Here is a 22877-nt window from a genome sequence, read left to right as displayed (position 1 = left end):
GACAACTGTACATATATGTATATGTTTATGTATACACAATATGTATTAACATAATACATGATTCTATGACGCATATCTACTCTAATGGTGTTTCAGGTTTGTGTATTTATATTTACACAGTGTATTGTAGTTTTATTATCTCTCATAGCGCTGTCAACAAGTAATTGTGACTGTAGCTGTAGTCGCCCTCCTCCTGACGGGCTTGCCCAGCCGCACAGTGAAACCATTTCAAATGATCCAGGACACGGCGGGTGCCAACCCAAAACATGACCCCACTGGCTTCTCCGAGCTCCACTGGCTACCTGTTTCCACTAATGTCTCGCTTACAAAGAAGTCTCTGGTTCTTGACCAACTACTTAAATGCTCTCATACAGGGATGCCCTACACCCCCCCCCCCCCCCCCCCCCCCCCCTTTCCCAGTCAATCAGATCTCTACCTCAAAAATCCTCCCTGAGACCTCCAGCTCTTGAGAGGCCTTAACATAAGTTTAAAGCCTTAAGCCTGTAATTTGTGAAGTGCCCAGTGCAGCGCGTGGCTCTATTTTAGCATCGTGAAATTGGCCTCTTGACCAACAAATGGACTTTTGTGTATCAGAGTTTAACACATAAGTGACAAAACTCTTGTAATCCATACAGAGGCCAACAAAGTTGACGGACATATTTAATAAACTGATAAATCGTTCAAAATGCATTAAACAAGACCCCAAACACTAAAAGTTTCATGTCGTTTATTTACGTCTCTCTAACTTCACAGAAGCCGAGGCAACATGGCGGATGGTGCTTCCAGTCAGATGCAAGCTTCGAAGGCCCCACCCAGCTCTTCATTCAAGCTCTGTCCTTCCTGTGCTCCATTGCGATAAATTCTGGAGGCGGGTGGACCGACATGCCAACGACCATACCCTGGAATTGTACGTCATTGGGAAATGGAGGGATGGGTGGTAACCTGGAGGAACGACACATGGGTGGTGTGAATGTTTGTCCAGATAAGATTAGATAGATAGATAATAGATAGATAGAGAATAGAGTAGATAGATAGATAGAAGATTAGATAGATAGATAGTAGAAAGATAGATAGATAGCTGATAAGATAAAGATAGAGCAGTACAATATGATAGGAGCATACGCGATGTGTTCTCTACAGGGGTCGTGGTTGTGCTGATGGGGGTCTTGGGGGAAGCTTCCTTCTGGCCTCCTCGTTACTTCTTAGACCCCTCCTCGTACTGGAAAAACCTTTAACCGGACAGCTGTATCCACCTTCACTTTATGCAGCCCTTGTTGTATTTTGTCTTGTCGCTTTAATGCAGTCCTGTCTCCATTATGATTAATAATAAAAACCCACTTGACTTGACTTGTTTTCATCGTAGAGGGCAGTGTGTTTGCATGTGTACCTCCTCGTAGCCTCGGTAAGGATGCCCCACTTTTTGGGCCAGTCTCTAGCTGACTGCTCTCGGCGTTGACTCGTGCTTTCCTACAGAAACACAATAATAGTTCATGTTTTGTATAACATCACATGTGGACATGCAGCCCGTTTTGTTTAATCATCTAACCTCCATTTAAATCTGCAGAATCCCTCACGTGAGCTATCTGATATGCTAACAAAATAATAATCCATCTGCGGCATGTGTTTCTGCAAAATTTAGAGATCCTTTCACATTTTCCTTGTATTACCATATTTTCTGTTAGTATTCCATACCAAATAATAAATAATCAACATGAAGACCAAACCGGTCATTGCATTCATGCACTTTGTTTCCTCACGTTTTCTCGTGAAACGAGTTGATTTCATTTGTTTTCATGAGACAGCTCTCAAGAAAACAAATGAAATCAACTTTATTGTCAAACTGTAAATTGTCTTGAAATAACAATGTTTATCCTGAGAACCGGGATATTTCCTCGAGATCAGAATGAAACTTCATTTTCCCGAGATAACAAACTAATTAAAGTTGTGATTTGAGAAAACAAAAGTAGAGTCTAAATATATTAAAAGCATGCAGTTGCGGACGTTCCGCTCCTGCACTCTGAATTATTATTTCCTGCAATTATTTTCCGAGATTGAATTAATTAGCCGTTTTCTCAGGAAAACAAAGTTTCATTAGCTGCGTCCTTGAGAAAATTGATGCTGGGATAACAGCATTGTTATTTTGAAAAATAAATATTGACAGAAAAAAACTCAGAGGAAAAACATGCATGAGTGTATGACTGTAAAACTTTAGCACTCTCTTCACACAAAAACAACTCAAAACTCTCACATGAACATTACGAGGAAAGGAAAATGAACCAAACAGACAACGCATGAAGAAGAGTGTAAAATGTAATTAAAAATAAACACAAATAAAGAAAACAACTTACGATACAGTACGATTAAGACAGTAGTAACACATATAAAAATAAAGATACTACTATAAATACAAAACAAATAATACTGTACACCTTGTCTGTTGGATCATTTCACAAAATAAACAGTGCTGTATACACACATAGTGTAGCATTATATTTAAGATGCACATATAACCGTAAGTGTAAAGAATAATGAGCACAAAAGCAAACAATTCAGTGAGTCTAAAATGGCTGTGCATGTGTTAGTGATAATGATTATACATGATAGTATTATTATTATTATTATTATTCAGCCCCTCTGTCACAGATGATCAGACGCATGAACAAAGATGTGACTAGACCATCACATGTGCTGATCGCCTCCACTGGTCTCACATTATCTTTGAACCTCTTTCATAACACAGCAATGAAAAACCTGAAGAAGCAAGATTTTTTTTTTACCAGTTTAATCTTGATGACTGAGTTGATGGGGGTTCAGTGTTGCTGTGAATCCGCCATCTGTCCTGTCCTCCTAGGTGTGTGTGTGTGTGTGTGTGTGTGTGTGTGTTATGAGTGTGTTAAAATGTCATATGATATGAGCGTGTGGTTTCGTGTGTCCCTGTGTTAAGTTCGCACTGACGGACCTGTTACCGTCGCCATGGAGACGGAGTTCCCTGGAAGGCCGAGCCGCATAGACAGCATCAAATTGGACGGCGTGTCCGTGACGTCCACCCGCAGGTCCTGAAAAGCCGTCGTGACGTCATGTTAGCGTTAATCAGAGTCAGATATTAACACCGAAATTATTTTGTTACAATACTCCAGTATACAAAACAACAAAAAAACATATGTAAAACAATAATTATATATATATCTATATAGTTTTAAAGGTCAATCTTACGATTTGACAACTGTTGTTTTGTTTGTTGTTTATTAACTTTACTAGATATGAAATCTTACATGCATATATATATAATATCTCATATATTATATAACTCTATAATATAAAGAACATATAAAGGTTCAACGTTACAAGTTAAATAATGTGCAACACTTCAAAAAAAAAAGGGTCGTAACATAAAATCCAAACTAAGTGCCATTGAACAAAGGCCTTGTTAGTAGATTACAGAAGTGGTGGATGATGGTGTGTGTGGTGCTGCAGGCAGATGTTGGTCACGATGGATCGGACGCAGCCAGTATGGACGGAGTCCAACGGCGAGCAGGTCACAGGTCAACATCGGCTGCAGAGCGTTCTTTGGTTGTTGATGTGACCGGAGGGTCCAGGTGGAAGCGCATTTAAATAACAGCACGGAGAAAAAAACGAAAAAACAAAAAACTCTCTAAAACACAACCGGTTAGAGAGGCAGGATCCACAGAGTTACAGTGAAGAAAACAAAAAGCGCACCTCAAAGGCTTGGAGCGAGCGGAACAGGCAGCTGTGCAGCTTCGGATGAATTCCAAACAAGTGGTGATGACCTCCCTGCTAATCCAGAAAATGAGACAGAAATAAAACATGGAGCCTGTGGCAACAACCACCGTCAATCAGAGTGATGCTCTCGTACTTAACTGCATAACCCTTTAAACCTTAATATAATGTGAACAGGTGAGTTGTATATAAATTCACACTCAGTACAGTTGTCATGAAAGGGGAAATTAGCTACAGAGACCAAAACTGTTTTTTGTACCAGGCTGTAAACATGTTTATTTCTGCTGTGAAGTTGGACATTTGAACATGGGGACTTATGGAGACTGAGGTTTCCAAAGCGCTGTTTGTTCTGGTCACCACCATAGACGTGGATCAACATGGCAGACCTCAGACCAGGCGGGCCCAATGACGCCTGGGTGCTCTAATAAGTCATCTGTACCGTTACACGGATATCCAACTTCAACCACTCGAGGAAGTACAGATTTTAGCACGTCTGCATTGGCTCCATTTCCCGGACACGGAGGTGAAAACTAATCAGGGAAGAAGTGGCGGTAAACACAAACGCAGGAAATGAAGCAACACAACAGGAAGAGGAGAGAATTACAAAATAAAACAAGAAACTCAAGGTATGACAGTGAACGTACTTAATTAATTCACTTTAGACAATGACACATACAATACAATAGACTTTCTATGATATAGTATAATTTATTGATTTAATTAATACAACAATTATTCTGACTTTTTATCATAGAAACCTGAAATTCTGAATAATTTCCACTTGGTTTCCCGTTCATAGATCAGAACCTGCACATCCCAGTGGAAGTTGTGGCTGTTCAGAAGGTTCATGTTAGATTCACCCCCAGTAACTGAATTTAATGAATTCCAACAAGTAGACAATATCATGTTAAATTTGTCACGTTTATAACAAAATAAACAGAATTTAACGAGTTACGGTTGATTTCATTGTGAATTCTCCGTCTTTCATCATCGCGTGCTGGTTGATCTTGACCTCCCCAAAATGCCGTCCATTGAAGTATCTATTTATCTTTTTTTAATTGGATTATAAAGCAGTTGAAAAGCGTGAATCACCTCGTTTTCTCCTGTACTGCATCAGTCCCAAGGACAGAAACACCGCTCCCAACACCAGAAAACAAACTCCACCAATCAAGAGCCTCCTATCTGACTGATTTAAGTCTGCAACAAAATGAGAAGAGAAACATTTGTACAGATCAATTGGATGCATCATGAGTAAAACTGTCGCTCCATCCTCACCTCTGTGATAAATCTTTGGTTCCCTGAGGCTGGCGTGCTCCACCATACAGCTGACTCTGTCCTGTCGGATTGAAGGTGTGTACTCCAGGTAAGAGTGGACCTGATAGGTCCAATCCCCGTTTGTCAACACGTCGCTAAAGGTCACGCCCGAGGTCACTTCCTGCCCGTTCATGAGCCACGTCAGCCTGATGTTTTTGGGGTAAAAGTCGTAGGCGCTGCACACGAGCATGGCGTTTTTACTGGAGCTGGTGGACTCCACGAGAGTGACGCTGGGCTCAGCTGAAATCAGAGGATGAAGAGTTTTTACTGAGAGCTGGCACTGAAGGTTTTATGATGATAATGAATGTAGCCAATTGAGGAAGTGTTAAATATGATGAACATATGAAGTTTCAGTCATGTGGGTAGAACTTCTCTGTTTTAGTTAGGGTTAAATGGAGAGTATGTGCAGCTCTCTGAAGGGTTGATGTGACAGTGAGGTTGCCAGGTTTGGTACCATCATACTTGTAAATTGTGTGTATCATACCTGAGTTCACAAAAACCACTTACACAGTTCAAGAAACTGTTCCAACACATCTCTTAAATCACAAAATGTAGTTTTTACAGTTCTTTTCATGTATGATGTAACGCTCTAGACCTGCACCCGCCATTTAAAAACCAAAAACCTGAAAATGACGTCATTACATTAATATCTTTGATTGTTTTTGTGGGTTTCCACCTAGTTTCCACAATAAAAATATGCGTACATGGGTTTACAATGTTGTATGGAAGCTGTAAGATTGTGTTATCTCCCACTGTGCATAGAGGACAGCTACAAAGATATTGTAAGTTCAAGTGTTTTGCTGGGAAAATCACATCATCACGGGGACCCGGCTCTCACTGCCAGACGGAGGTAGTTCGCCGAAGAGTCGGCAGGAAGGACTGATGAGTTACATACCTCCTACACATTACATGTTTGTCATAATAATGTGGGTCGCTCTAAGTTTCATCATGCAATCATCGTAGATAAACAGAGGGACTTAACTGGCTCTCAGACAGAAGGTGTTTTCTGGGGGACAGTTCGCCGAAGAGTCGTCACGGAGGACTGAGCGGGTTGCGGTGACCTTAAATTAAATTGGTAGCTGTACAGTTTGTTCCTATGACGGAAATATCTGTTTACAACAATGTTGGTGCTATTATTTTTCTGATGTGTTGAATTAAACTTGGTTTAAAAAGCTACAAATACAAACGTATCCAGCGTTTGAATATTCACCAATGCTTTCCTCGGTCACGTTGAATATCATATCGACATGGTCGACACATATCAGCTGCTTCTCCACTTTTCTCTGCTGCACGTCGTAGAAGTCTCCATTGAACAGAGATGCAGTGATCATCCCGCCCGGAGTGAAGCCCGTCCATTTGCCAACCGTGCTGTTGTACTGCATCACAAACTCTTCGTTGAAATGCCAGTCCACCAGATACTCCACATGCGTGCGCTCTCTGGAGTACATGGCGCACCTGAAGTCGGCTGTCATGAAGTATCCGGATCCATTGGTGGCACAGTCTGAGAGGAAAAGGCACAAAGTTTACTCCCCATTAACTGAATTTCTTTACATCCATGCATCCCCCAGGCCTTTCACTGTCACTTTACATCCATCTACCAGATACCGTCAGACTTTCCCTCATCTCCACGTCCATGTCCTTCATCTGCTCTGCAGCCTCCTCATCTGCATCTCATTTCCTTTCTTTTCCTTTCTTGTTTTATGCTGTTGTATTGCTTCCTCCCACAGTCCAAAGACTCTAAATTGCCCGTAGGTGTCGCTGGCAACTTGTCTAGGGTGTACCTCGCCTCTCGCCCATGTCAGCTGGGATAGGTAGGATATCAAGCCCCACCGTGACCCTGGTGAGGATAGATGGTGCTTGAGTAACTGCTCGCCTGCCTGTGAGGCATTTCATCAATAAATCACTGAAGTCATCCCGCTCCCTGCTCTCTCTGAGCCTTTTAAAAGAGGAGTTCATATTTAGGACAACCCACAGAGATTCACAAAGATATCACGTGACTCTGCAGCTGAAACACCGCTTATAATTTCTGCAATCAGTAAAGAACAGTTCTTCATTCAGATCACTGGAGCACTCACACAGATAAAAAAGAGGAACTGGACACCACACACACACACATACACACACACACATATACATGCTTTCACATGTATTGCCCGTACTATCTCATCTCTTCATCAACTGAGTTTGTTTTTAGACTTCCACCATCTAAAGTCATTTAAGGAAATAAGAGTCTCATGTTTGAGGTATAGATACTTTACTTTGTATAGAGTCTTGGATGTTAAATATTTAATAATATATCAAATCTGAAGTAAAAAAAAGTAGAATATTTTCATCTAAAATATAGTGAAGTGCAAAGTAGCATCAGATGTAAATATTCAAGTGAGTAGGTAAGTACAGTACTTAAATAAATGTACTTGGTTCTATTAATTTTTGATATGATTGCAGATGTTCATATATAGGTATATTTTATGTACAGCAAAAACAATACAAACACAGGAACACAGCACGTTGAGACATACAGTCCTGGATACGCAGCTTCAAAACCTGATCTGACCTTCTAACGTTAATATTTGAACCCGGGCATGCTGTGTGAACCAAAGACTTGCAACTAAATATCAGCGGACACATTTAAATGGTTAAAAAAGGGAAAGACTCACCCACAGATGTCGAAGAGAAAAGGCACAGAAAGAGCAGGCACAGGGAGCGTTTCATTTTGAGCGGCAGTTCGATCACATTGTTGTGGATCCTCAAAGCACTGGGAGGAAGTCAGTTGTTGAGTTTAAGCACTTCCTTCCTCTGCTGACTTTAGACAAACTCATTTCATCATGAATCATGACTTTTTAAAACAAGTCTAAAAACGTTGGATCCTTAAAAAAGTTAGTCAGATTTCACGCAGGAAGCTGAAACCAAACACCAACGAGAGAACGAAAGTAAGGGAGGTGAAACAAGCCTGATTCCTCTTTTCTTTCTTAATGTCACATTTTCTTTTTTTTGTGTTTTACACACATAAAAGCCAGTTCAACAGACGTTAGAAGACAACACAAAACAAAACAGGTCTATAGCGCCTGAGTCCAACGTTTGAACCCAGATTTCCTTTAAATAATCACTACAGCATTGGTTTGGAGTTTGCCACATGATCTCCAGCGATCAGACTGGTCAAACTCCTCCACGGTCAGCCTGAAATATCAGTGAATCCAGGCGCTATCCAGGTCATATTATGGAAATACACACATAGGAATCTATGACCAAGTTGTCTTTTGGCTTGGTTCATGTCGTGCACTTAGTTTCAACGTTTGTGTCTGACTTGCAGTCTGTCCTGTCCATCAAGCGCTGCTTCTCTTTAGTGGAGATGCAGTGCTGAAGAGCAGCTGTTTGACCTTGGACCCCTCCTGTCCTGTACAGCATTCTGTAAACTCCCCTGAAGGTGTTTGCAACACTGATTTATAGGCTTCAGAAGCAGCTACAGACTGAGCTCAGACGTCATTAAATATAATAGTACTAAAGCGAGATCGAAAGATCATCCAACTACAACAATAAACAAAAACGTGTACATTTGTATCTGCTTAATTTTCTATATTTTTGGCAACCCTGCTGAATAATTATAGTGGTTTCAGTGTTTCTGTAGTGTTGCCTGTGTGACTAAAACTTGGCTTTAGTCTGTTCTTGAGAATTCGGGTAACGTCCTGCTCCGGGGCAGGAAGCACTTTCAAAGTAGTACTTGTAGTGGACATCAAACCCAAGACCACAATCGTCCAATCGCTGATCTAGCCACAATCTGTGAGAACCTGCAACAACCTGTTGTTTTCTTTTGTTTTTTCACCAACAACAGGTGTTGATTGTTGTCATAGAAACGTAGTTTTTAGCTCAGAGATAGCCCGGAAATAGAAATCTTATGTCTTAAAGTGAATCTTCTGTGCACTGACCCTGGATTGTGTTATATTCAGGAGACACAAGGTGGCACTCTCCTCAAAGACATCAGTTCTTGTTGACAAGCGTGTCAGAGGTCAGTCTGCTCTGATCCAGCTTGGCTTTTTGTTATTCTCTATTGCTAAAAACAGAAATCTGACTTCTGAGTGTCACAGCTTGTCCCTCAATCATATTTATTCGCTAAAATTGCAACAAAATATATAAACCGAACAAAACAAAAAAAACATGCCGTGAGGGAAGATCCAGTGATGCACCCAGCTGCATTAATACGGGCTACACCTGCAGGAACCTGAAGGCAGGTGAAGACACAAAACTACATTATTGCCATTTCAAAGCTGTGTATAAATCTGTATTTCTATGATTCAGCGCCACCGGTTTCATGTGGTAAATATGTTCAGCTGTACTCGAGTATTTGTTCTGATTACATTACTTCTTATCAAAAACTAGTCGAGTCGACAACTTTGCTAACAGCCAAACATCAAATAAGTTCAACAACAGCAGACCCAGCAGCAGCTGATATCACTGACTAGTCCAGCAGCAGTCAGCCCAGCTCGGCGTCTGTCTTTCAGCCTTTTATTTCACCAAGCTCTCACCAACCACTAAAAGTCAGTCCCACATTTACTCTTGTCCGGTGGCTCTGGTTCTGGCACGACACTCCCTGTTGATGCTGAATTTTTAAAGGAAGAACCCTTGAATAAGGAGAACTGGATTCAAAGTATCAAGGTTTAAGTTGAATTTATTATTCTTGTACAAGAAGGAGCGTTTAACAGTGCAACACACAAGAGGGGTTACAGAGAAAAGGCTCCTCGAGGAGCTCTAACAGTTGGTTCTTATACATTCTCAGACACCTCCCTCACTGATGAGTCTGCTCAGTAATGAACATTATGTATCAAAATGACACTTCTCAGGCCTGTTTCTCACGTCCTTGAACTACTGACATCTCTCCCTGCCATCCTCAGTAAAACACAGTCCAAATAAAGGAAGTGCACGAGACATGCAAAAAACAGGAAACACACATTATATGATCAAAACATCTGAACCCCAGTATAAATCCTAATTTTTATAACAGATGCTGTAAACCTCCTCTTCTTCTTCTTCCCGGTGGTCCCTGTGGTACAAACACTCTCCAGGTGATCTGAGCTCACAGTCGACTAGAACTTGTTCAATTCTGACCTGATTTTCAGTTTGTTTTGTTATTAATGTGAGAAACTGAACATGAACTTGTTGGAAGTAAATTATCTAATCAGCTCTATTCCAACCAACCATCTGAAGAGTCACAACGTCCACTGGGACATGCAGGCTCAGATCTATGAATGGGAAACATCAAGTGTACGTTATCTAAAATTTCAGCTTTTCTGAGGTTCTACAAAAATGTGCATTCCTATGTCTTTGATAGTGTTATAAAGATGCATGTTTTCTCACATCTAACGCGGTATCTATCTTTCAATATCTATGGTCTGACCTCACAAAGTGGTGTCTGCTGGTCAGAAAGTCCAGCATTCAGTTACAAATCATCCAGTTTTCTTTTGACGTGTCAACGTGTCCTGTGAGATCAGGCTGGGGGGACACACGGTCTGATTTTCTGATCTGAAGGTTTCGAGAAAGGTACGTCGCAAAACTCGAAAGAGGAGAAAGAAGAAGAGATAACTGAAATCGATCACCTCATTGATTGATGAACCAGAACTTGACCATGTGCAGGTTTATCCATTCAGGCAAAGCAGATATTAGCATGAAGATCAGCCGGTGAATGGAACAAAAACTATGATCCCTCAGTGAACGATCTGAGCTGATTTCAAAGGTTGTTAAGAAGTGCGTTGATTAGAAAATTAAGGATGCAATCAAGGAACAAGGAGAGGAAGGAAGGTAGAATGAGTGAAAACCTTGATATCTCCTCATTCTTTGTCATTCATTATATTTCTTTAATGTTGACAGCCCCTGGAACAGCACAGTACACTAACACCTTTAAACTGATAAGAGCTGAGGTATTTTATCAACACAGCTGATAAATACTTGAGGGTCAGCATTGTTAGGGATGTCAGGGCTTGTTTTACTTCTGAAGATAAAGCTCCATGCTGCTGAGTGAGATAGTGAGAACGTAAACATGAAGACACTTTTCTGATACCTGATTTTATTGTGCTGAGCTGTTGTTGTCAGCGCTGAACCTACCGGGCTGGGGACGACAGCTTCCGGTGCAGCCAGCAGGTATCTGCAAAACAGATACTCAGGCCTTTCCGGCCCGATTAGCAGTTTGATACACGACAATGCCAAGAAAGGCACATTTCTGCTCATTTCTATGAGCACATATCTGCATATGAATGCAGATAACTTTAAGAAAAAGGTAATAAAATGCTGAAACGATAGCTCATTGGTTCTGAAATTGAATTCTGGGCAATGCATTTTGCTCTCCACAGACTGTTGTTGACCAAAGCCCGCTTAAAAGTGATTGGTCAATGCTACTAGGATGGAAACCAGAACACTTCCAGTCACAAAATGTTTGCTGGCATAAAGATAATTTTTCTGCAGATCAGAACTGTCTGAAAAGACCTTCAGGCTCTGGTTTTGGTTTCCGCCAACTTCTGAGAAATATATTTGGTGCCATAGCTGCTAGATGTTCGGTAAAAACAGTTTCCCACCTGTTATTTCTCACTTTGCCCGCCGTTTGGTGCCAGAGAAGAAGCGTCCAGTGGATGTGTTACATTGAAACATGCATTAAACCAAAACTCTGAGCTAAAAGAGGCTAAAAGGCTCTTTGGAGCTGCAGAGTCAGGCGATAATTAAGGTGATCATGAGAGACACCCTTGCACGTTCTGTGTGATTTGATCTGTTGTTAATATGATAAATGATTCCCACAGCTTTAATTTTAGTTTGCAGCTTTAATCAAGAAGCTAAAGTCTCCATGAAGTTGTTATGGCACATGTTTTGTTGTTCATAAATATGAGACTTATATGCAATAAAGTAAATCATAAAAACTTGGAAAAATAAAGAGTAACATAATGGATAACGTACGATAGTGAGACGTCTTTATGGATGGACGACAGTTTAAAAGGTTAGATAAGAAGTGTGCACGAAAACAGGTTGTTTGAGACACGCAGTACAGGTATGGCTCTTCATGCTTGCGGGGTAATTATTTCCTCAGATAAGGTTGCAGAAAACACTCAGACGGTTCGTGATGTTGGCAAAGAGCACGAGGGGTAAATCATTGTTTCGAAGAAGAGAACACAATCGGACAAACAAACCTGTTATTCCTAAGAAGAAGGAATATAAGAGGGGTTTGTTTCTCGGTGCTGCTGAAGTGACACTTTGAGAGATTAACAGAGTTGCAGCGGACATACAGACACGTATTGTACAAGGTCAACACAAGCCAACATGCAGGAGACAGGATGTGCTCTCATAGCACACGCCTGCAGAAATAAACATGTTTACAGCCTGGTACAAAAAACAGTTTTGGTCTCTGTAGCTAATTTCCCCGTTCATGACAACTGTACTGAGGGTGAATTTATATACAACTCACCTGTTCACATTATATTAAGGCTTAAAGTTATGCAGGGTTAAGAGCGTGGACGCTTTGATTGACAGGTGGTGTGTTTGAGCAACCAGGCGTCATTCACCCTGCCTCAGGTCCGACCAGGCGCCGATGGAGGCCTGATCATGAAGACTACGTCCATGTTTTATACAGTTTACGATGTGAATACCGTCGCAGTGGTCACCGCTTATACATGGACGTTGTTTCATCTTGAGTATCCCGGTAAATACAAGATTGTTTTTGCCTTTCAAAACATTATGCAAACCTTCAAAATTTAGTTTCAATTTTCCAAAACTTTTAGAAGGCTTCAGTTTGGAAACATGACACAATATTCACCCTATACATATCCACCATATATCTCTAAATGTAGAGAGGAGTTTCAATTCTACGGACTTCACTTCCCATGATTCCTATATCATCACTGGCACTCCTGTATTCCTGTATTTAGTATAGCAAATATGACATGAATATGAGATTATTACAATCCAGAAAATGTAGGTTTTATTTTTCTTGATTTAAGTGCAATGATCTTCTTTATTCGTTCTTATTTTAGGATAAAAATCCTCATTAAGAAACAGGTGGTTTAAGAAAATAAGACTTCAAAGACTCAAAGAAAAGTAACTTTCCCCGTGTTCCTGTCTTTGTTTTCAGGGAACACAAATACATACAATAATCAAGCTGCAGCATTAGAAACATTTGTCTGCATGCAATCAGCATCCGGACAGTTCACTGTGTCATTTATTGTTTTGCTGGCGCGGCAGTGTTCTTAGAAGGCTGGATTCAGATCACAGACAGCGTCAAAAACAAGTTAGCGATGATTAACTTCTGCCACCGTCATTATCTCCACGTCTTGCACAACAGATACAGTGAACCATGGGACAAAAACATGTGGCCTCATACAGCCACAGTCAGACAGAAATGTAGAATAGTATGAACTTAGATTATATGTGTTAAAACCAGCTTAAATTCTAGTATTAGTTATTTTTAAATGGCAAACAACAAGAATTTAGGTATACTGAGTATTGTCCAGTATTTGTTCTGATTACATTACTTATGATCCAAAACTACTTTGTTAAACCACAGTCAGTCCCAGATTTACTCTCGCTCGCTTCCTCCATCAACGTCCTCTTCTGTCTTTTCCCCTCTGTCATTATGTCCATAGAAGCTGCTGAGCCCGGATACATTGCCTAGCTCCTGTTCTGCCACGACACTGGCTCAGCTCCACCATCAGCACCCTGCACCTGAAAATCTCCTCTTCCAAAACGCCTGTGGTACAAACACGAACACTCTGAGCTCACAGTCCAGGCAGCCTGGCTAACAAACTGAGCTAACAGCAGCTACAGCTGTTACGTACTTCTCCCGACCCGGAGCCCAAAGTTACATAGTGTGAGAACAGACGTACGAATGACAGAGACACCGTTCAGCTGATCACAGGTCAGTGTAGCATCAACATGATTTACATTCTGTTATTTTATGGTAGAAAAGTTACACAATGTTGCTTTAAGCCTCAAAAAATAAATGTAATCTTCGACTTTTCTAGTTTTACCTCGTGTATCATGTGAAGGCCTCGGGTTTGGTTTGGCCCCGTCTTGTTCTTTCTTGTTTGTTGTTGTGGTATTTCTCTTTGTTCCAGGAAGGATTGTTACTAAGAGCTTGTCAAAAAAATGCAAAAGACAGGCCAGAGAGAAGAGGGGAAGAGGAACTTGCAGGTCTGATTTCAGCTCAGGTGAGTTGCAACTTTTTGGAAGAAGAGGGAGAAAGACAACAACGCAGAACAAAAAGGTCAAAGATGAAACTGTCAGAGCCAATTTACAAACTAAATGAAACATCCCATCAAACTAAATTACTAACTAAATTTTGCTGGTTGCACATTTGTATATAAGTTTGTCTCAAACATGTTACAGAGATCTTGTTTTGACATGACACACGATACATAAAACCAACTGCAGAAGTTCATTTCTGGGGAAGTTTCAGGCTCAGGTTACCTCCACCCAGACTGAGCATCACTTGTTGTTGTTGTTGTTGAGGTGTTTTTTCCAGAAATGGCCGCACAGCTCTGCACAATGAGAACTAACACACCTTTTTCACAGGAGCCATTTTGACATGAAATAGTAGGTAAACACTCGATGATACTAATTAATGTTCAGTTCAGGGTGCGTGTCGGCTCACTGGAAGTCTCTGCTACATTAAATGTAACAGAACCTTAATTAGTACCATTGGAAACACCTAGCTGACCTTATTATTTCTGATGCTCTCTCTGTGTTAAGTGTACTCCACTGGCTGCCTGTCCATTTTAGGATTCATTTTAAAGTTCTTTTATTTGCTTTTAAGGCCTTGAATGGCCTTGCCCCACCCTACCTCTCTGAGCTGCTGCACCCCTACATGCCTAGCCGTTCTCTCAGGTCAGCTGCTCCTGACTGTCCCTAAAGCTAGACTTAAGCTCAGAGGGGATCGAGCGTTTGCCGTTGCAGCCCCGAAGCTATGGAACAAATTGCCGCTGCACGTGAGACAGGCCTCTTCTCTGTCTCATTTTAAAACCCTTCTTAAAACCCACCTCTTCTCTTTGGCTTTTAACACCATGTAGATGGTTGATTTTATGTGTATACATGCATTTTGTTATTTGTGTATTTATTTTTGTCTGTTTTTATTTATTTTATCTAGTGCCTTTTATTCATTTTATTTTTATTGTTTTCTATCTTTCTATTATCTACTTGATGTTTTGTTGTGTTTCTATATTGTTATTCATTGTGTTCTATCGTATTGTGCAGCACTTTGGAAACCCTGTGTTTGCTAAAATCGTGCTATATAAATAAAGTGGATTGGATTGGATTGTTGACACTGGGTTGTGAACTCCCTGCCATTATCATCACATGACTGTAATTGAATTATTCACTTCTTTCAACCAGTAACAGCGTAAAGAATGGACGGCGCCGCGTACGCATGATTTCACCAACAGGTTTCCAAAGCGCCTTTTTAAGGCTCAGAAAACATTTTGTTATCAATGTTTAAAGGTGATGTTGTTGTGTGACTCATACATGAGCCGTTCAAAAAGAGAACTTTGCTACTGAACATTTCTATTCAGTACTCATAATCCTATCATCATTCTTCACCAATGCTTTGTTTTCTTTTGACATTTCTCTGGCTGACATGGTCATTTAAGAAAAATACATAACTATGTTTTCATGAGTGTTGTGCTGCCCTATGATATCAGCAATATTAATGACATATAACAACAACGAGACAGAATCAAGGATAAGTTTAAATACATTTATTGTTGTCTCCCCTCTTCGGGGGCTCAAGATTACAATACAACAGAACCAAGAGATACCAAGAGAAGACAGCGTACAAAAATAAATTAAGATAATAACAATAGGAACAGAAAACATACATTACCCCCGTGTTCAGGGGGTCAAACAACAGTGAAGATGAGCTGGACTCATTTAGTCATACAAATCTATGACGATATAGAGATAGTGCGTTCATAATAAGTTATCCTTAAATAGAAGAATTCAGAGCTACAGTAGGACAACACAGTTTAAAACATAGATTAGCAGTCTCGACTTGTTCGATCTGGCCGTTACGTTCACAGTAAGAAATATTTGTAGTCTAGTAAAATCAAGAAGTAGTAAAAAATAATTATCAGAGGAGAATTGTTCCTCTTTCATAAAATTGCAAGGCCCCATCTCAAATTAGTGAATCTCTGTAAGTACAACAATGCTGCTGCAGAGTTACTAAATCTTTGTTTCTAGACGTTCTGACGTGACATTCTAGAGTAGCTAAAGTTCATTTTTAGAAGAATCACCATCATCTTCCTTTAGGATCGCCTTTTCTTCTTCCCGGTCTTTACATCTGCATCACTCTCTTCTGCAGGAGCTCCAGTTGCCGGGCCACCTCGTTGGGCAGGTCGTCGTTCACCTGCGTGGTGAAGTACTTCCTCACCTCCTCCACCTCCCTCTGCCAGAACTCTTGATCCAGGGAGAACAGCTCATTGAGGTCCACGTTCTGCTTGAGGCCCTGGAGGTTCAGGGAGTGAGAGCAGGGCAGGTAGCCCACAGCTGAGGGCATGGCGCCGGCCTCGCCGTTCACCCGTCTGAACATCCAGTCCAGCACGCGGATGTTGTCTCCGAAACCGGGCCAGAGGAATCCGGCGGTGGGACTCTTACGGAACCAGTTGACGTGGAAGATCTTGGGGAGCTTGGCGCCGGGGCGGTCGGCCATGCTCAGCCAGTGAGAGAGGTACTGTCCGAAGTTGTAGCCAAAGAAGGGGCGCATGGCGAAGGGGTCGTTCATGATCACCTTGCCTGTAGAAAGAAGGGTTGGAGTTATTAGTTATGAGCAATCCCGATAAGCTGAGGAAGCTTGAATCCATTGAAAGTATCTTGTCATAGAAGATCAGATACTGACCTTTGTGTTCAGCTGCAGCGGTGGCCTCCGACCTCATGGCTGCTCCAACAAACACTCCGTGCCGCCAGTCGAAAGCCTCGTAAACCAGAGGGACACCTGATGGGAAGAAGGGCCAAAAGTTAGATTGTCCGATTGTTTTGTCGTCTTCTTAAATTCCTTTTTTGCCAGTGTCGTAGTGGTGTTGTTCTTACCTTCTGGCCTGCGCCCTCCGAAGATGATGGCCTCAATGGGGACTCCCTCCGGGGATTCCCACAGTGGGTCGATGATGGGGCACTGACCAGCCGGAGTGCAGAAACGAGAGTTGGGGTGAGCACAGGGTTCGCCTGGTGAGAGAAACACGAAGAGGAAGAGGAAGTTAAGCTTTCTAAAGATCTTGTCATTGTCTGAAGAACTGATGAACGTTCGATAAAAACAAACTCTTACCATCTTCTGGGCTCCATGGCTTGTTCTTCCAGGAAGTGATGGTGACTCCCTCGGGCAATGACTGGTCCATTCCCTCCCAGTACACACCGCCATCGCTGGTCTCCGCAACATTGGTGAAAACAGTGTTTTTGATGATGGTCTCCATGGCGTTGGGGTTGGTTTTAACCGAGGTGCCGGGCGCCACTCCGAAAAAGCCGTTCTCAGGGTTGATGGCACGTAGGTTTCCTGGAGGAAATAATGAGGAAAATATGAATAATGAAAAACAGAAGTGCCTGTTTGGATTATCATTTTTGTATTCTTAATGTCCATGATGGCAAATTTAACTTCACAAAGTCTCAAGTCCCTCACCTTGGTTGTCAAACTTCATCCAGGCAATATCGTCGCCCACACACTCGACCTTCCAGCCCGGCAGCGTGGGGCACAGCATGGCCAGATTTGTCTTCCCGCAGGCACTGGGGAAGGCTGCTGCCATGTACTTCTTCTCCCCAGCAGGGTTGGTGACGCCGAGGATCTGAGCAGAGAGAAACATTTCGATTGGTAAGAATGGACCAGTCGTTGTGGGTAGTCTTGTTTGTGAATGGATAGATGGGATTTCATTACTTACCAGCATGTGCTCTGCCAGCCAGCCCTCCTCTTTGGCGATACGTGAGGCAATGCGGAGAGCAAAGCACTTCTTCCCCAGCAGGGAGTTTCCTCCATAACCACTACCGAATGAGACGATCTGCCGGCGGTCAGGGATGTGGGCGATTAACGTCAGCTCGGGGTTACAGGGCCAGTTGTTCGCCAGAGGCTCTGAAAGAGGAATCAGTCAGTCACTGAGTACTAAAGGATTAAAGTACAGATCAGCATCGCCTCAGTGCAGCTGAATGAAAACCAGCTGATGTTGTTGACGTACTTTTGAGCGGCAGTGGACAGCCGACAGAGTGCAGACAGCGGACGAACTCGCCCGTCCCCAGAGCGGACAGCACAGACTTCCCCATACGGGTCATCACCCTCATACTGGCCACCACGTAGGGTGAGTCGGTCAGCTCCACTCCAATCTTAGAGAGGGGGGAACCTACTGGACCCATGCTGAAGGGAATCACATACATGGTACGACCTAGGACAGAAGGGCAGAGATGTCAGCGTGTTAATGTTTTACTGACGGTGTGATGAAACATCCATTATTGAGTTCTCCGGTATCTAAGCGTCAGTTAGTAAAAAGATAAAAGTAACTTTCTGACTCCTTGCTTGCTAAGACACATGAAACAATATTCAACAATGCTTCTGTGGTACCTTTCATGCAGCCGGGGAACCGTTGAGCCATGGCTTTGTCGAACTCTTCCGGGGACATCCAGCGTCCCAGTTGGCTGACTACGCCGCCAAGCGGTGTGGGCACCGTGTCCCTCTGTTCCTGGGTCACAATCACAGTCTTACTCTCCACGCGAGCCACATCCCTCGGGTCGGTCCTGGCCAACCAGCTGCAGGAGGAAGGAGAGAAAAGAGGAGAACGTAAGGAGACATGATTCATATTTTTAGACATACAAATTTAATGTTTGTTTTTTTGACGTTGAGGCTGTTGAACAAACAAAAACTTCTATGTTAACCTTACACCTAAATAAATGCTGTTCAAGCATATTTGCTAAAAAAAAGCAGGCGTGGTCTGTCTGAGCGAGCCAGACATTCTGGTTTGTACTGTTATTCCTTCAAACAGCTGCTGACGACGGACTGATGCACACATTGTCTTTAACAACAACATGAGACCGGAATGTGCCAAAAGCACATGTTGTTTTTCATGTCAGATAATATTTCTAACAGGCCGACCTACCAGTTCTCATATTTACTGAGCTTCTTGATCATCCCCTGCTCCTCCAGCTGGGCCAGGATGGTCCGGTTCTCCTCGTCAGAGCCGTCGCAGATGTGGATGGAGTCGGGTTGACACAGAGTCACGTTGACATCCACGAACTCCTTGACGGCCGGGCTGAGGGCGCTGAGATCGCCCTGCAGGATCCTGGGACCGTTCTGGTTCTGGGACTGAAGCTGAGGAGGCATGACGGCGGAGTATGGAGAGAGAGCGAGACAGACGGAGATGGAAAAGAGAGAAGAGAGGAAGTCTAGGGGGAGGAAAAGAGGATGAATGAATGAAGAAAAAGAGGAGAAAGGAGAAGTTTAGTACATGAATATTTTAAAAGCTGCTGCAACCTCCAGGTCAGACCAACTCTGAGCATCCCTGTGCAGACCCCCCCCTCACAGTCTGCAAATAACTCCCTCCTCACATTACACACACTGAAAAGAAAGAGCATCAGGTTACCTTCAGTAGTTTGCGTGGAAGCAAAGAGCTTTTAGCTTGGACTCATCAGCTGATGTGTCTCTGTTTCGCTGTTTCCAGGAGAGTCAGTTGTATCTCTGTGGAGAAGGTTTCTTCTTTTTATACCCTGGGATGTCCCACAGGAGGGGAGGGAGGGAGTGGAGGAGGAGGAGGAGGAGGAGGTGTAAATCCTCCTCACAGCTATTTGCATGAACCTGTTGTTCCCTCCTGATCTGGAAAACATGATGTTGCAGCAGCCCGGCGGTGAATCATTAATCAGCAGCAGGACGTAACGTAACGTAACCGGTTCCCTCTGAACACCGATAGTCGGCAGTTGGTTTGAATTCCAAAAAAAAGAGAGAGACAGACTTCTGCTACTATCTCTGTTTTCCTGTAACTCACTCGTGGACGAGAAAAGTGCGATTAATAATGTCTAAGTTTGTTTTTACAGCTGATTTTCACCCTGTCTGGACAAAGTATCAACAGCTGACATTAAATCCCTCATCTGTCATAGATGTCTTTATTTTTATCATTATTTTGAACTGTTAGTCAGATCACATTCATCTAATTTAATCTGTTTTGTAACCTTCTTTCCATACATCACCTCTTGTTCTGCAGCGGCTGCCTTTGAACTTCGACCCCGCATTATTAAGTGATGTAAGTTCAGGGTCTGACCTCGTGTGACGTGGGTAGGCAGCGACTTGGCTGGTCTCCTTTCTTATTGGCCGACGGACAGGGGCTCGCCTTTCGTGTGGTAAGAGTTCAGATAGGGGAGGAATGCGTTTCACACTTTGCAGGTGACAGTACTGAAGTTAAACCAGTTTAAAACACCTGTCGTGCTGCATGAGTTGTGATTTGTGGAGAAAACTTATTTATTTCAGCTGCACAGTTGATCTGCCCTTCCTCGTTCCTCTGGTTATCAAGGTTGGCAGATGATCAAATACTAGAGAACAGTGTCAGCTGCGTGATTTGATAGGAGTGGAAAATGATTTTTTTGCAATGACTCAACAAAACCCTGAAATATCCTAATTCACAGAGCCTGAAAAACTGGAACGGTTGTTTTGTTTTAATATATTTAAGTCAGCTAACACTGCCTCAGAAGCTTTGAGAAGAAGCTTGATAACTTGATCAGTATTTTTTCTGCAGTCCATGTTTGTATTGAAAGTCTGAAAATCTGATTTCTTTTATTTATTTATTTTTTACATTTTTCTTTCAAAGTTATGTAACTGGTTCATGTTAAGCATGTGAGCTGAGTGTGCAGGAGCTGTATGCATAACATATAAGGTAGTTTTGTAATAGTAGCAGTTGTACTAGTTGTAGTTGAGCAGGAGATGTAAATGTGTAGTAATAATACTGTGCAAGTAGAGGAACAGACAGGAAAGACCGCATGGTAATGACACTTACATAACACCCTCTGTTCAAGAGTTTTATGAACAATATTGTGAGCTGTGCAGCAGCCTGTCAGCACTCATAAAACACAGACAGCCAGAGGAACTTTAACCTGACTGTGTTTCTTAATGTTTGTACAAGCAGAAAGAAAAAAGGCCTTAAAGACAGACGAGGTTTTGGGGTAAATAGAGAGTGTTTGTCTGTGTGTTAACTTGATGACAACCCAGCAAATTGCTCAAGGTGCAACCGAAAAGTGTGTATACTCTTGAAGCTGCATCTGTTTTTTTTTAAATGTGTCTCTGCAGCCCGCTTCATGCTCCATCCATGACGCTTCCCGGCCACGTGCACTCTCCAAGCATGGGAAACCCCGAAAAAACAACAGACATTTTCAACAATAAACTGCTCTGGCATACTTTCACAGAGAGACTTCATTTAAACTTTAAAATGTAGGTACTCTTGCCTTCTCTTCAGGGATTCACTTTACTCATCGACAGCTTTTACCGTTTTTAAACTATCAAGGCTTAAAGTTGAGCAGGTTTTTACTCAGATTTCAGGGTTTATAATGGGTGTGTATGTGGCAGAATGTTTGAGCTAGAGTGGATGACATCATCAGCTAGAGTGAGGAGCAGAGAGAAAAATCAGTGAAAAAATGAAACGTATTCGACTACCGTGGCCTTAAATGCCCCACTACAGACATGATGTATACATAGAAACGTAGGAAAATTTGTCTTCTCACTCACATTCGTCTGCTAAAGCTGTCAGCCTTATAGTTTTGGCGTAACACACAAAGATGCGCCACCAACACCCATCCACAGCCCCATAGACTGCCATGTTAAAAAGGCGGGAACATTTCTGGAGGAAAGCAGAAGTAACGCTTCTTTGAATCGCTCTAAAGGTCACATTTCTTCACTTTATCAACACAAAATAACTATGTAGACGTTCAGGAAGGGCTCAGGATGCTCCCAGTGATTTCGGTTCAATGATTGGAAATACGGTTTGGCCAGAAATCCTTCCTGTTCGAGGGGTGGTCTCAGCATTTTCTCTCTCTCTCTGTCAGCATTTCCAACTGACATTCTAACAGGTGCAGTAACTGCTCTGCTGATTAGGGCCGGCAGGCAGAAGCTCAGCGGCGGCCATTTTAGCAGTTATTGGCACTTAATTTGAACTCGTCTGTCTAAAATGACAGAGACAGCAGAGCAGCTAGCACGTTAGCTGTAAAGACATGCTAAATGCTAACATTAGGGGCCAATGCTAACATGCTAATGTTAATTGCTAGCGCGTCAGCTAATTACTAACATGCTAATGCTAACATGCTAAGACCCCCGGCAACAGCCCACTCTGCACTCTCAAAATTTCTGCGGTTATTTTCTAGTTCACAAAAATATTAGTTAGAAAGAGTATATCTGACATCTGGTAACTTCCTTAAACGTTCATATTTCCATCAAATAAAGAAAGAAAATACATTTCAAACAAAAGATTTTAGACAAAACTTTATTAAATTGTTCCAGTCAAAGATGTCACATTACAACAGTAGGCAGGACTTTGAAGAGCTGCTCTGTCAAATACAAAAAGGTCTTGTCTGACAGGATTAAAACACCGTTTACCAAACAGAGATTCGAACATCTCAGCCTCTCTGTACTCTAACAATCTGTTGACATTACCACACATCCAGATTAGCAGACCACCAGTCTGTCATATGTGATGTGAAGTGAGGAGCTCCCAAACTGTGTGACAGCAGCGATAACACCGCTTGATAGCAATTCCTTTGAACGCTATCGCGTTAGAGTTCAAAGGAAATGCTTTGAAAGCCGAGGCACTCTGGTCTATTTACTAAGAAGGACGCACAGTGGATGTGACAGCATATCTAAATGT

At 42.2% G+C, this 22877-nt stretch overlaps 2 protein-coding genes across 3 annotated transcripts; both read right to left on the bottom strand.

Annotated features, from left to right (window-relative positions):
• Positions 1–3997: 3997 nt before the first annotated feature.
• On the bottom strand, positions 3998–7967 carry LOC104933696 (rano class II histocompatibility antigen, A beta chain). Of its 2 annotated transcripts, none has more exons than XM_019275495.2 (5): positions 7710–7967; positions 6263–6553; positions 5014–5292; positions 4831–4935; positions 3998–4249 (listed from the first exon to the last, which is right to left on the bottom strand). In XM_019275495.2, the coding sequence occupies exons 1-5, from the start codon at positions 7762–7764 to the stop codon at positions 4092–4094; spliced, it is 888 nt and encodes a 295-aa protein (XP_019131040.2). In that variant the 5' UTR covers positions 7765–7967; the 3' UTR covers positions 3998–4091. The 2 variants fall into 2 exon arrangements, with proteins under 2 accessions (XP_019131040.2, XP_019131041.2); XM_019275496.2 differs by having other exon boundaries at positions 4132–4268.
• An 8099-nt stretch (positions 7968–16066) lies between these two features.
• Positions 16067–19727, bottom strand: pck1 (phosphoenolpyruvate carboxykinase 1 (soluble)). Its single transcript, XM_019275494.2, has 10 exons — positions 19620–19727; positions 19137–19422; positions 18605–18789; positions 18225–18428; positions 17934–18121; positions 17678–17840; positions 17330–17554; positions 17098–17229; positions 16907–17002; positions 16067–16803 (listed from the first exon to the last, which is right to left on the bottom strand). The coding sequence occupies exons 2-10, from the start codon at positions 19358–19360 to the stop codon at positions 16346–16348; spliced, it is 1875 nt and encodes a 624-aa protein (XP_019131039.1). The 5' UTR covers positions 19361–19422; positions 19620–19727; the 3' UTR covers positions 16067–16345.
• Positions 19728–22877: the final 3150 nt, after the last annotated feature.

The sequence above is a fragment of the Larimichthys crocea genome, chromosome VI, assembly GCF_000972845.2.
Source record: "Larimichthys crocea isolate SSNF chromosome VI, L_crocea_2.0, whole genome shotgun sequence".
In the NCBI taxonomy this organism is placed as follows: domain Eukaryota; kingdom Metazoa; phylum Chordata; class Actinopteri; family Sciaenidae; genus Larimichthys; species Larimichthys crocea.
This window is presented reverse-complemented; position numbering and strand designations above follow the sequence as displayed.

What these genes read in the sequence shown, in the direction of transcription:
- LOC104933696 (XM_019275495.2), bottom strand. Translation starts at nt 7,764, where the DNA reads ATGAAACGCTCCCTGTGCCTGCTCTTTCTGTGCCTTTTCTCTTCGACA. An exon ending in CGTGACCGAGGAAAGCATTG is followed by an intron (nt 5,293 to 6,262) that starts GTGAATATTCAA and finishes CTCTGATTTCAG; the next exon opens with CTGAGCCCAGCGTCACTCTC. An exon ending in GCAGTACAGGAGAAAACGAG is followed by an intron (nt 4,250 to 4,830) that starts GTGATTCACGCT and finishes CTCCGTGTCCGG; the next exon opens with GAAATGGAGCCAATGCAGAC.
- pck1 (XM_019275494.2), bottom strand. Translation starts at nt 19,360, where the DNA reads ATGCCTCCTCAGCTTCAGTCCCAGAACCAGAACGGTCCCAGGATCCTG. An exon ending in CTCAGTAAATATGAGAACTG is followed by an intron (nt 18,790 to 19,136) that starts GTAGGTCGGCCT and finishes TTCCTCCTGCAG; the next exon opens with CTGGTTGGCCAGGACCGACC. An exon ending in GTTCCCCGGCTGCATGAAAG is followed by an intron (nt 18,429 to 18,604) that starts GTACCACAGAAG and finishes CTTCTGTCCTAG; the next exon opens with GTCGTACCATGTATGTGATT.